We start from the raw sequence: 12,611 nt of genomic DNA, 5'->3' as shown, positions 1-12,611 counted from the left end.
CTGCGGAGGGGGGGGGACGGGACAGCCTCAGAGTTCACCCCAGCTTCAGTGCACGCAGACGGGGAGGACAGTGGAATGAAAACGGGCCGCTTCTGGAAGATTTTTCATTCATTATTTTAACCGATAAGTGAGAGGACTCGAGCGCAGACAGGTACGTACATGACGACGCGCTTTGGTCACGCACGGAGGTGAAACTGTGGCTACGTGCAGCGGGCGTTATCGAACAAGCTAGCACCTTTCGCGAACCCCCCCTGAACGATTAACTTCCAAGATTTTACGCTTTCTCTACAAGTTATCCTACTTTTTGTGCGGAGTTAGACGTTTTTCTATCGATGTACCGCTGTGATTTTGTGGGAATTTACAGAACTGTGGTTAAATCATGAAAAGTACAGCGCTAGCTTACCTTACACACAAAATAATGGAAAAAATGTCCGGCTGGGTCACGGTTTCAAAATAAAGGCATCATCAACAAAATAAATTTCTTTAGCATACTGTGACCAGCTTTTCTAAATAAATGCCTAGTTTTGGGTGATTGGTGATAATAAAATAGTGAAACGAGCGTGTAATTAAGGAAAATAGTTCTGCACTTGGCCCATTCATGACTAACGTGAGTCACTATAGTCATATTTTCTTTGTGTTTTGGTCATTTCTAAGCAGCTTTTCTGTATATCACCTAAACAAATGACACTCTTTACTATTGGCAGGGATTAGATTGGTCAAAAATAGGGACTCCTGGGACATTTCTTGTATAAAACTAGGACAAATCACTGTTTCTTTAAATAAATCTGATGGGACAGGGGACACAGGGCTCAAAACTGGGACTGTCCCGGCTAAATAGGGACATCTGGTCACCCTACTTTAGCATTGCTTTTTATTTTTAAAGTGATAGGATAGAAATAGATGTACATAACTTTTAAAATGTGCTTTACAAGACTTGTGAGTTTTGTGGTTAAACTTTGATTCCATTTAAACGGTCCGTATTATGTTATTTTCTGATCTGCTGTATATTATAGTTTTGTTTCCACATCAAAAACATATCTGGATCCTCTTCTCTTGAACAGAAAATGCACTGTTACAACTTGTGATGTCATGTGGTTATACAGGAAGTGCTCCACTGTGTTTTTAAACTTCATACACCTTCAGTAGAATCATTTGGATAATTTCAGCCCTGGAATTGCCAATCTCAAATAAACAAAAGGTGTCTTAACTTGAAAACTGCCACTCCAGGATATCACAAAGTTGATCAGATCATTTTGAGATTTGAAGATGTAGACAAACAAACATGTGAATGAAAAAACTTCAGGTATGTTGATGATCAGGTAACATTATAACATGGCTTAAACAGTCACAAGACTTAATTTTGCGTAATATATGACCTAACCAGACATTGTTTCTTCAGGCAAGGAACCTGAGCAACCTGTTTAAATAATTTTCCCATTTTGCGTGAAAGTGTCTACATTTGAGACGAAACTACTCATATAACGTTGCTCTAGGGCCAGTATTGTGCATTTTGGTACTTTGTGGTATTTGCATTGCCTCAGGTCCGGTGAGGTCACAGGTGCTCATGTGTGACTCATGAGTAGAGACACTGCCCGTTGTTGAGCAGGTATGCTGAAAATTATTTTAATTACTGTAGAAAAGGTGTGACTAATTGTTTATACACAGATAGGGAAATGAGTGGACTACAATGCTGAATTTAGCCTATTATTATAGTAAACAAGTTTGTCGTATCATAAACAGCACATTTATAGCTCAAAGGTGTGTTTCGAGTTTTACGATCTTGATTTTGCTTTCTATGTTTCCATCTATTATTGTTATCACAGTTAAAGCTTAATTGACTTATCGTGACTAGTTGACAAAAAATAGACTAAAAACAAACTCTAAAACACCTTTGTTATAAAAGAAAGACACTAGGATATTGGCAGTATAAAAAAAAAACTTTATTAATTTGTTAATATCACCTATTTAGAACATTTACAGGCACAATATTTTAAAGTTTATTGGTTAATAATGTTGCATTTCTTTAGATTTACAATATTCATTTAGTCAAACAATTTTTATTCACGATTAGTAGGGGTGGGACAAGACACTATTTTCACAAGATGAGCCACACCACAAAATTAGGTCCACAAGAGCGAGACGAACTGAGATTTTGACATCACTTGTAATAAATAGTTAGTGCACACTTTAGCGGCCATTCTGCTTTTTGGAACTACAACTTCTCAAATTGTATAACTCACCAGCTCTTAACTCAGAGTTAAATTTAGAGTGAAAGAATCTCACAAGATAATTTTTCTCATGTGTGCATGTGAGATTTTGTCCCACGAGATCTTATCCCATCTGTAACAATTAGGGCTATAGTTCACTAAAGAAGTTCTTGGTTGACTAAACTAAAGACATGTCTTGCTGATCAATTAGAACACTTTCACACCTACACCATTTGGTCTGCTTCATGTGAGCTCGAGTTCAGAATAACTGTGAGTTTGGTTTCTTTGGGCTGGGTGAAAGTGCACCAGTGCGGTTTGCTTGTAATGTACGCTAACCGGTCTCGATCTGGCCCAGCATAGACTTTTTGATCTAAGCAAGCTTCTGTAGCACACTGCGCATGAACAAAATAAACCCCAGAATGACCTTCAAAACAGGAGAGATAGGCTGTGACTAGACGTACGAGAGGAAGAATTTCATAATCACTGTTACTTCATATAAGTAGATAAAAATAAATCACAGTTTCTGAGACGGATCACAAAAAATATGTAGAGTTGAGGCTAATCAGTGCCACAGACTTGTGAAGTAAAGAGCTGTGGCTAATCCTCACATTTACATGGATATAGTCTTGTTTTACCTTAATCCACGTATTTATTTCCCAGACAGTAATAATAAAGTTGTCATAACTCCATGTTTAGTCGCCCACTCATATCATGCAACCGTGATGTTCATGAAAAAGAGGTGCGTGACAAAACTCTCAAAACTATTGCATATCTTTCTTTAATCTGACCATCTATCTTACCAGATCTGCACTCAAAAGACAACAAAAAGGACAATCATGCAAAAACAACTATCTAAACGAAAAAGTACTATATATGATTTTTTGAATTTTGAATTTTTTATTTTTTTTAATGAAAAATTCTGATTAAACTCATTCTCTTCAAATCTTCAGCTAACTCACTACCTCACTGTTGCTGTCCCGTATAAATTCCTAAAAGACAGTATTGACTGGCAAAAGGACCACAACCCTAATCACAATACAAATATTTCAAACTCTTTGTCAATATTAAGAAAAATTCTGTCAATACAATGATTATTTAAAACACAATATAAACCCATTTTCAAGAAAAGTAGTAGTTTATTTAACATCACTGTGTGGTCTTATATTAGTGCTTAATTAGATGACTTGGGTCAGATTTTGTCTGTTGTCTGTTACTGTTTTTATTAAATATTATATACTATATATTTTTCTCCATTACACAATCATGATTTTGATGGATTTTAATCAGAGTCAGAGCAGGGCTTTCTAGTCTTTCGAATGCCAGAAGCTCTTTAAATTTTTTTTCTTAACTTATGCTATTATTTAAGAAATTGTAAACCACCTTTATATTACATTAGTATAAATATGTAATTGTAATTGCACAATAACCCTGCTTTGCAAGTAAGAAACTCAGGAGTAAACTTGTTTCATAATAATGTTCATGATTTAGAAATTTTTCTAAATCTGGATTTATTAAAAACACAAATTATTATGATTAATTGTCCAGTCCTGCTTCAACCATGTGATTCCAAAACCAAAACATTTGCTTACCAAACAGTAGTGAATAAATGTAGGTGTTGGAATGCACAAGTTTTACAGTAAGTATAGGTGATGATGCTCTAGTTTTATTGCCATATTCAGAGCTAGACATTTTGCAGTTACATTTTTTTCCAATAAAATTCTTGTAAAAGTACCTTTGCACAGTGGAGACCTGCTTGATCATACGCATTCCATAGTCTGAGCACAAATCAAAATAAGTTGGTCATTTTAACATTTTCTTTGACTCATTGTACATGCGCTAAGCCTACTGCAGTCATCACTAGAAGCACATTTCTCTTCCCATAAAGCCCATGGTGTAATGCTATAGCTGCACTTAATATAGTGAAAACCCTTTCTGGCAGCGCTCCAGGTGCTTGCCCATGGTAATCTGAAGGGTACGACACGAGACAGCCCTTAGCTCACCAACCTCAATTTACAGATTGTGTCATACATGCTCCAGACAGACACAGCTCCATCTGCCCTTGAGGGAATGGAAACACAGACGATAATTAATACTAGGGATAAACAAGGTTATATATATGTTTTGTTTTGTTTTTTTCATTTTGACCATAATAGTTACCATTTTGATTTATTGTTCAGTATAAGAAAATGCAATACTTTTTCAGGCTTAAGAAATAGACCGAATGGAGTATTTGTATATTTATATTCCCTGAACATAATGATCTGTGGATTAGAGTTCTATCGTTAGCAATTTTCCAGCACGTTCTTCAAAATTACAGTGGGACAAAAGCATTTATCTTCAGTGTGACAGCAGCAATTTTTAATCACATGTCAAGCCAAAGTTGCAAGGGCCCTTCATCACTGTTCTCAGTTTTAATTGAAAATATGTGATTGTGACAAGCCTAATATATTGGTATTGGTTGCCTGATGATTTGCTCTGATGTTTTTTCTGTCTCTAGTTGTCATAGAAAGTGAAATGTTCAGAAGCCGAAGTTTTATTGCCATTGTCGGTGAACAGAATTTACAAATGAGCAACAAAAACATTGAATAATAGTAGTAATGTAAGCTAAGATACAATAAATATACTAAACAGTGCAAGGAAATCCGTGTGCCTGCTTGCCCGAGGCCTGGAATAGTCGTAGGATAGAAAAATAACAAAAGGTTTCCCACTAGTACAAAGAAAAAGTGCACACGGTAAATATTGAGCCCCAAAAATTCTTGTTCCATCTAATATATATTGAAGAGTAAGCTGAAATAGTACTTATTGTGACAGGCCTAGGGAAACCTGTAACTAGGGACGCACTGCTCCATCTTTTCCATTTCCGATACCGATTTCGATACTATATCTGTTAAGTATCGATTAAGTGCAGACCCTGAAACAACAATAATATAAGACATAACTGATAAATATGTTATGTAGCTGTTATTTATCAGTTATGCAATTACAGAACAGCTTTGTGTTTATAAAAAAAAAAAAAAAAAAAAAGTTAAACATTGTGAGACTTTCTGGCTCGAGTACGACCAGTAAATAGTTTTATTATGTCAATGTACAGGGTGTCCCAAAGTCATCATTTCGCAGGCCAATAATATTGTCAGTTCTTGTTGAAATAACCTCATATTTTCACAGAATTTATAGAAACAGATCATGATTTTATATGTAATGTTTTATTTTTGTTCTGTTTTCAGGTTGAGCCGTTCACTCCCAAAGAGAAGTTATTTTGCGTCGTGGAATCTGCTCGCACACACTCACCCAAGACTGTGCAGCCTTCAATGCAACATTTGGAAAAACTTCACCAACTGGCAAACAAATTTGGACTTGGTACCAAAAATTTAAAAAGGAAGGCTCGTTATCCAGTGCCAAAAGACAACATATGTGTGTGAGCATATTCCAGGTTGCAAAATGACTTCTCTTTGGGAGTGAACCTGAAAACAGAACAAAAATAAAGCATTAATAAATATAAAATCTTGATCTGTTTCTATACATTCTGTGAAAATTGGAGGCTATTTCTACAAGAATTGCCAAAGTTACTGGCCTGTGAAATTATGTCAAATTTTTTGGGATACTCTGTATGTCTAGCCTGATTCATCAGCTGGTTTCATTTCGTAGAAACCGTCTGACCTCGCAGTGTTAGAATTTGTTCACTCGACGGTAGGCGGGTACTTTTATCATTTAACCAATCGCTGCTATTTGGTCGTGACGTATGTAATGCGCTGCTAACGGGGTTAACTGGTATATTAAGCTTTTCCCAAATCCCGTTGGAAGAAGGACAATAACGTCTTTCCCCTTGATGAAATTCACCAAACATTCTCTTTGTTCCAGCTTTAAATCCTCGATCTCGGAATTGTTGACAACACTGAATATATGACTCTTCACTGATTGGCTGGTGCCCGAATTCGCCCGAATTCTGGGTTTTTGTGAACAGTCTAGTGTATTTTGATTCCTGACCTAGTTGCTGGAGAGAAATGAAACTGAGCGGCGGCACTAGGTGGCGCCAGCCTGGCTAGTATATGTCCAGGGTATCGACAGAATCCATATTTGGAAACCGATATCCGATCTTGCAAATTTTTCAGTATCAATACAGATAGGACTGATCTTGGTACAGTAGTTGTATTTCTTGGATCAGACATTAAGCATACTGTATTAATCCAAACTGGCTCCAGACCACAGTTTGATTGGTCATTCTTAGATGGATGAAAGGCTGGAATTACAAGACTTTCCTAGTTTACATCTCCAACTCAAGCCATGTGATTCTTCATCCATCCCTGCCTCCTGTTATTGATTTACAGACAAAACCGTTTCCTTGACTCAGCTGTGGTTCAAACGTTTGAAAAGGAAGCCAGTCCATTAAGTGCTGTTTGTGTTTAATTAACAGGAGCTCGATAGGAGGTGGTCAGTCAGCGTAGAGCAAACTGTGGAGTATACGAGGCGAATGCGTGGGAGGGGGGCAGGAGCAGATGGTAACTTGGGTTAGCACCGGAGTCAGCAGTAGGAGAGGCGAGTCCGGACACGAGCGGAGCTGTCTGGAAGAGCGGTGAGGTAAACAGAGGTGGAGCCACAGTTTCCCATTGTAAACTCATCCAGAATCCGCCATGACTCACGGCTCATGAGAGGAGGAGGCCGTTTAAGAAGGGGCTGCGAGAGCTGAAGTGATAGTTTAACCTAAATCCGTGGGTAGAAGAGCTGTACTTACGACAAAACTGTCGATATTTATTCTTTTAAAACCGTGAAAAACAGAACTAGTTCATTTTGACAGTGATTAAAAGTTATTCCCAACTTACTTTCTGCTTTTGGAACATCCTAATTACCCACTGCAGTGGAGTTTAGAAGCTCTTTTCACAACTCTCAGAGGAGAGAGCCAATGCTAAAAACAACTAGCATGCTAACATACATTATTATTACGCCATTGCACAGCAGACATGTACTTTGACATCAAGCTGCTTATACAAAACATCTGTACTGGGTAGGGGTGTGCAAAAATATTGAAATATCAATATATCGTATTGTTTAATGTTTTTAGTTTTTTTTTTGGTTTTGATTTGTTTTATTTATTTAAAAGGGACAATGCATATTCCTGAACATACACTTGTAAATATGCCAGAATTAGTCCTGGCAGGTCAGAGAGATAGAGACAGAGACATAAGAGACAAGAATATAAGAACATAAAACACATCATAATAGACAAACACAAGCATGACATAAAACACTGACATTTATATAGGAGCATAACACTAGTGATGTGATGATTCGGTATTGTTATCATGCGCTGCTGGATTGATATATCGCCAAGAGTATATTTTATTAAATTAGTTTGTTACAGTGCTAGAGTTTTGTTGCTTGTTTAGAGGAAGGAAACTTGTTCGACATTTTTACTATTTTGATGATTAAAATGTTTGTGTTTTATATGAACTTTGCATAAGAAGTTGTTTAACAAAGACTTTTAGTGTCACAGCCATGATTTAGCCTTTATTTTTTATTGCAACATATCGAATCAATTTAAAATATATCATATTGAATCTTATCAAAAGCTCACTGTATTCAGATATGTATCACAACGTGGCCTAGGCATCAAGGTATGTATCGTTTCGGCAACTTCTGAACCATACCCAGCACTAGTACTGGGGCAAGACACATTTTGCTCAAACCAAAAACACTTGGTTCACCTTATGATGTGGTAATACAGAAAGTGCTCCACTGTGTTTTTTAACTCCACACACCTTCACCAGAATAATTTGGATAATTTCAGCCCTGGAATTTCCAATGTCTATTTAACAAAAACTGCTGTCATCTTGGAGCCCACCACTTCTTGACATCACAAGGTGGAACAGAGCATTTTGAGCTCTGGAGATATAGACTAATAATGCTGGATTACTGAAACATACATGAAAACAAAACACAAATCCAGGTATGTTTTTGAAGAGGTAACAACATTCTAACATGGCTTAAAGCTCACAAGGATCAGTTTCGCTCTCAGGTTCTAATCTAGAACCTTTCAATCGGGATGAAATTGCAAGGTTTTGGTCAGCAAAGTGGCAGCGGAGCCACGCGGGGGGGTCACGGGTCAGTAAGCCAGCAGCAACAAAGTGGACCCACCCGCTTTTATGGGTCCTTGGAAAGCTAACAAACGCACCCCCTAAAGCACACAAAGGGAACATCACTAGCATTCTCCTCGGCTGATTAGGGAGCAAGTGCAATGTCAAAAAGGGTGCAGCTAGATTTAGTGGAAGACTCTTACGGTTTTCCCACAGTGCAACGTGCTCCCTGTCCTTAACAAGTCCAGTGCAACTCAAGAAAACTATATTAAAAGTCAGATATTCTCTTGTGACTCTTGGGAGCTTTAGGCCATGTTAGAATGTTGTTGCCTCATCAGAAGTAGTGGAGTTGTGTTTTGTTTCATTTTCACATTTTTGAGTAACCCTTTAGTCTGTCTACATCTGTTTTGAGCGTGAATGAGCCAAAACACAACTCTGTATGTTATTAATGAGGAAACAGCATTATAAATAACATGGACCAGAAAATCGTGTACAGTGATATGGGTCCTCTTAAATGTTTGGTGTTATTTTGTCTTGCAGAATGGGTGTGTACGAAGAGAAGAAGGAAACATGTGGAACTATCTGCCTCAAGTATCTCCTGTTTACCTTCAATTTTCTCTTCTGGGTAAGCTTTTTTATTCTTGCCAAATCTTCCAAAAAACTCTGTTTTCAAATGTTCGGATTTTATTTAAAAATGGTTACATTTCTGTTAAAATGTTTAATTCATTAACACATCCAAAATATCTACTGTATCTACAGTAATTATTTAATTCTTAATGTGCAAACGTGTGTACTCTAAACCGAACATATTTTGAGAATAAGAATATATATCTACCGTATTTTCCGGACTATAAATTACACCAGCCAAAAAAAGCATAATGAAGAAGAAAAATATATATAAGTTGCACTGGACTATAAGTCTCACTTTTTGGGGGAAATTTATTTTATAAAATCAGGGACCAGGAACCGACATTTCATCTTGAAAGGCAAGTTCTAGTAAAAACAATAAAACAGAGAACAACAGACTGAATAGGTGTTAATATGTTCACGTAACATATTAACAGTTCTTCAGATAGCAAGAGCATAAACAACATAAATTTACCAAACTCTCAATCTCACTCCAAGTCACTAAATCCATTGAATCCATTGAATTCTTCATCCTCGGTGTCACTTCTGAGCAACTCAACGCAACTTAGGTTGTCACTGAAGTCCAGGCTTTGTCATCCAATGACTTCCAGGAAAGTTGCATGGTGCACCTTTTCAGTTGCTGTGAAGTTGTGTTCTTTATTCCCGCTTTCTGCCCTCACAAGTTTTTTGCTCACTCCAAACTTTCTTTCTGCTGCTCGATTACCGTTTTCTGCTGCAGATTTCACTACTTGCAGCAGGACAGAGGCTCTTTCTGCAGGAGACATGCGCAGAAAATTGATACACAAGCCTAGAGCCTCTCACGGCTGTCAGTGTGAAAATTTTAATATATAAGTCACACCGGAGTATAAGTTGCAAGAAACACCCAAACCATGAAAAAAGTGTGACTTATAGTTAGAAAAATACGGTAATTGTTTATTTGGGCACATCATAGTTATAGCTAAAAGGATCATAAGAGTTGAAGTTCATTTGTCATGTGCAGGAAGTACTGGGCAGTGTAAACAACAAAATAATAATGCATTATGTGAACATAACAAACAGATTTCAAGTGCTTCCTCATATGTGTCTCTATAATTATTTAGAAAAAAAAAAAAAGTCTCTAATTCCTCTCCCACTGCTTCTGCACTGAAGCCAAGCAGCACAGAAGATGCATTCATGGCACCAGCCCTCTCAACATTCCACTATGTTAATTATAGCTCTGAAATACTGTTTTGACAATAGTTTCGATCCATTTTAGTAGCCATATGTTAGGTGTCCACACTCACAACACGTTTTTTGTCCTTACTCTGAAGAAACACAAAAATGTTTATTAATGTAAGATCACACTGATATTCAGATTAGAGACTAGAAGTAGCACATCAGAAAACTACACTCAGCTGTTGAAATTGTCAATCACACTCATCACTGTAATCTAGTATGATAGTATGAGTTTAGCTGATGTATAGAGATATGTTGTAAGGTGAAAAATGTTTTGCACAATATTCACCAACAGGGGGTGTGGTAAACATGTTTCTAGAGACCACCCTAATAATAGTGCATGCTGACACCCTCAGAGCTGATACTGGAGATAAACACATTTCACTTGCTGTCATCTAATACTAGCATAATGAATTGTGTTATGAATGATGACAGAGTTGTCTTAAATGCAGACAGCACACAGCAGTAGTGTTTGTGTGAGGAGGTGGCAGCTGCCTGTGACTTCAGTGTGAGCACACACAGAGCTGCACATATGTGCTCTTCATATGTCTGTCACACAGCACAGGCTTTCACGTCTAACACTGTCTGAATGCTCACAGACGGGACGTGTGTGATGTGAGCAAACTGCTAAGCTAAACTCTACCGTGGCTTATTTACAATATTCAGAATATATTTTCACAAAAGGGCTAAAATGGGCCTGCAAATGTTGTGCTTGAACTAAATATAAATGGGCTATAGAATTAACCCCAAAAGAGCAGAAATATCGTTTTACCTTTTTTAAAAAATGACTCTACACCCTTGGCTCTTAAACGTTTCCCAGCAAGTACCACCAAAGAAAAGATTTTGATTTTCTGAGTACTGCCAGATCTAAACCAGGTCTAAAACAGGGATGCACTGTTACCAGTACTGGTAAATGAGTTGGATGGTGTATCTGTTCCATGATGTTGATTCAGTCAGTGTCCTGGTTTTGTCTTTAATTGAATGTAATAAGACTATTTACAGGGTGATTTGTTTAAGTTTTTATGTGAAGGATATCTAACAGTTACATAACACAACTGAATCTCTGGTGTAATAAGTTAACTGTGTTTTAAGGAAATATTGGGATGGTTCCATCCCTACACTGGTATTGGTTGATACTGGTTAATATTAAAAGTCTCTGTATCAGAACTGAAAAAAAGGCTGGATTGGTGCATCCCTAGTCTTTTTAAAAGATACATTTCCACCTTAGTTCACAAGAAAACAAGACATTATTTAATGAAATGTTTTTGGGTTTTTTTACAAAATGAAAATGATAAGGTGAAGACAAAAACTCAGAAATCAATTATTTTTGACCCCAGAGCTCATCAAAACACTGCCACTGGTCTGACACAGCCTCCTCCCACCACACCCCCATCCACCTCTAGTTCATATTTAATAATCTATGTCGCTTTAATATTTGCATCAAATACCCCATCAAAGTGTTAAAGATTATTTACATTACTCAAACTGTGGACGAATGAAAGAATTAAGGATGACAACATTTTATATTTAGAGCTTTGTTGGTATACACTTAACATCCACCAGATGTCACTATTGTTCCTCATATTGGTTTCAGCCTTGACTGTCAAAACGCCATCTTCTTTGGTTCATTGACTAATAGCAGGGATGTGGAGACTTCAACATCATGTTCTTTTGTCATTTGGACCTAATAAAACAAGTATTACTATTCTTCCGATACACCTACCATAAAATGTATTAGCGCAGGTTATAACATGTATAACATATAATAACATATATAACATATAATAACAGCTTATAATATGTTGTCAATGTCAAAAGCAAAAAAGCATAAGTAATAGTTTGATATTGAGCTATAGACACATTCCCTATAGTCATACTGTGAAAATCGACTTCAGAGCTTGTAACCATGTTATTGGTCTTTCCCATCTCATTCACCATCTCTAAGTTGTGTTTAGAGTGATTCATCTTCTACTACTACTACTCTGTACTTCCTTCATTCTCTAATTTTATTTTCTTAACCTGTGATAAAGCTAGGATTCGGCAGCGTCATGTAGCACAAATGAACAAAAAAATCTGCTATCCATCTATATGAGTGTCCAACAGCATGCGGCGCTTTGTTGTGATGACGTTTGTTGTGATTAATATCACTGTTTAAAATGTCTGAAATAGAACATAATGATCCACAAGTGTCATACATTAGAACTACAGAGGAGACACAAGTACAATATGTCTACTTTAAGTAACTCTACTCGAGACATGTGCTCAGATTGACATGTCTGTCACAGTGACTGCTTCTTCGTCCCACTCCTCCTCCTCTTCCCCTCCTCCCGTCCCTGTGTGTGTCCTCTTGTCTGCAGACTCTTTAAACAGATCAGTCATGACACTACCTGTACACGCACTAAAGCATCCACTCAACATTGATTGTGTCCTGTTCATTCTAATTAGAATAAACACTCCTCTTTTAGGCACTTTTCACCTCCACATGTCTAAATAT

At 37.1% G+C, this 12,611-nt stretch overlaps 1 protein-coding gene across 1 annotated transcript in view; it reads left to right on the top strand.

Moving 5' to 3' along the window:
* LOC110153568 (CD151 antigen) overlaps positions 1 to 12,611 on the top strand; it is a 65,052-nt gene continuing 52,441 nt past the window's right edge. The window contains exons 1-2 of the mRNA XM_020917473.2: positions 1 to 151; positions 8,816 to 8,900. Of these exons, the coding sequence (XP_020773132.1) occupies positions 8,817 to 8,900 (84 nt within the window). The 5' untranslated portion in view covers positions 1 to 151; position 8,816. The remainder of the gene's footprint in view (positions 152 to 8,815; positions 8,901 to 12,611) is intronic.

The sequence above is a fragment of the Boleophthalmus pectinirostris genome, unplaced genomic scaffold (genome assembly GCF_026225935.1).
Source record: "Boleophthalmus pectinirostris isolate CB_2022bp ecotype Guang Dong unplaced genomic scaffold, ASM2622593v1 HiC_scaffold_19, whole genome shotgun sequence".
In the NCBI taxonomy this organism is placed as follows: Eukaryota; Metazoa; Chordata; class Actinopteri; order Gobiiformes; family Gobiidae; genus Boleophthalmus; species Boleophthalmus pectinirostris.
This window is presented reverse-complemented; position numbering and strand designations above follow the sequence as displayed.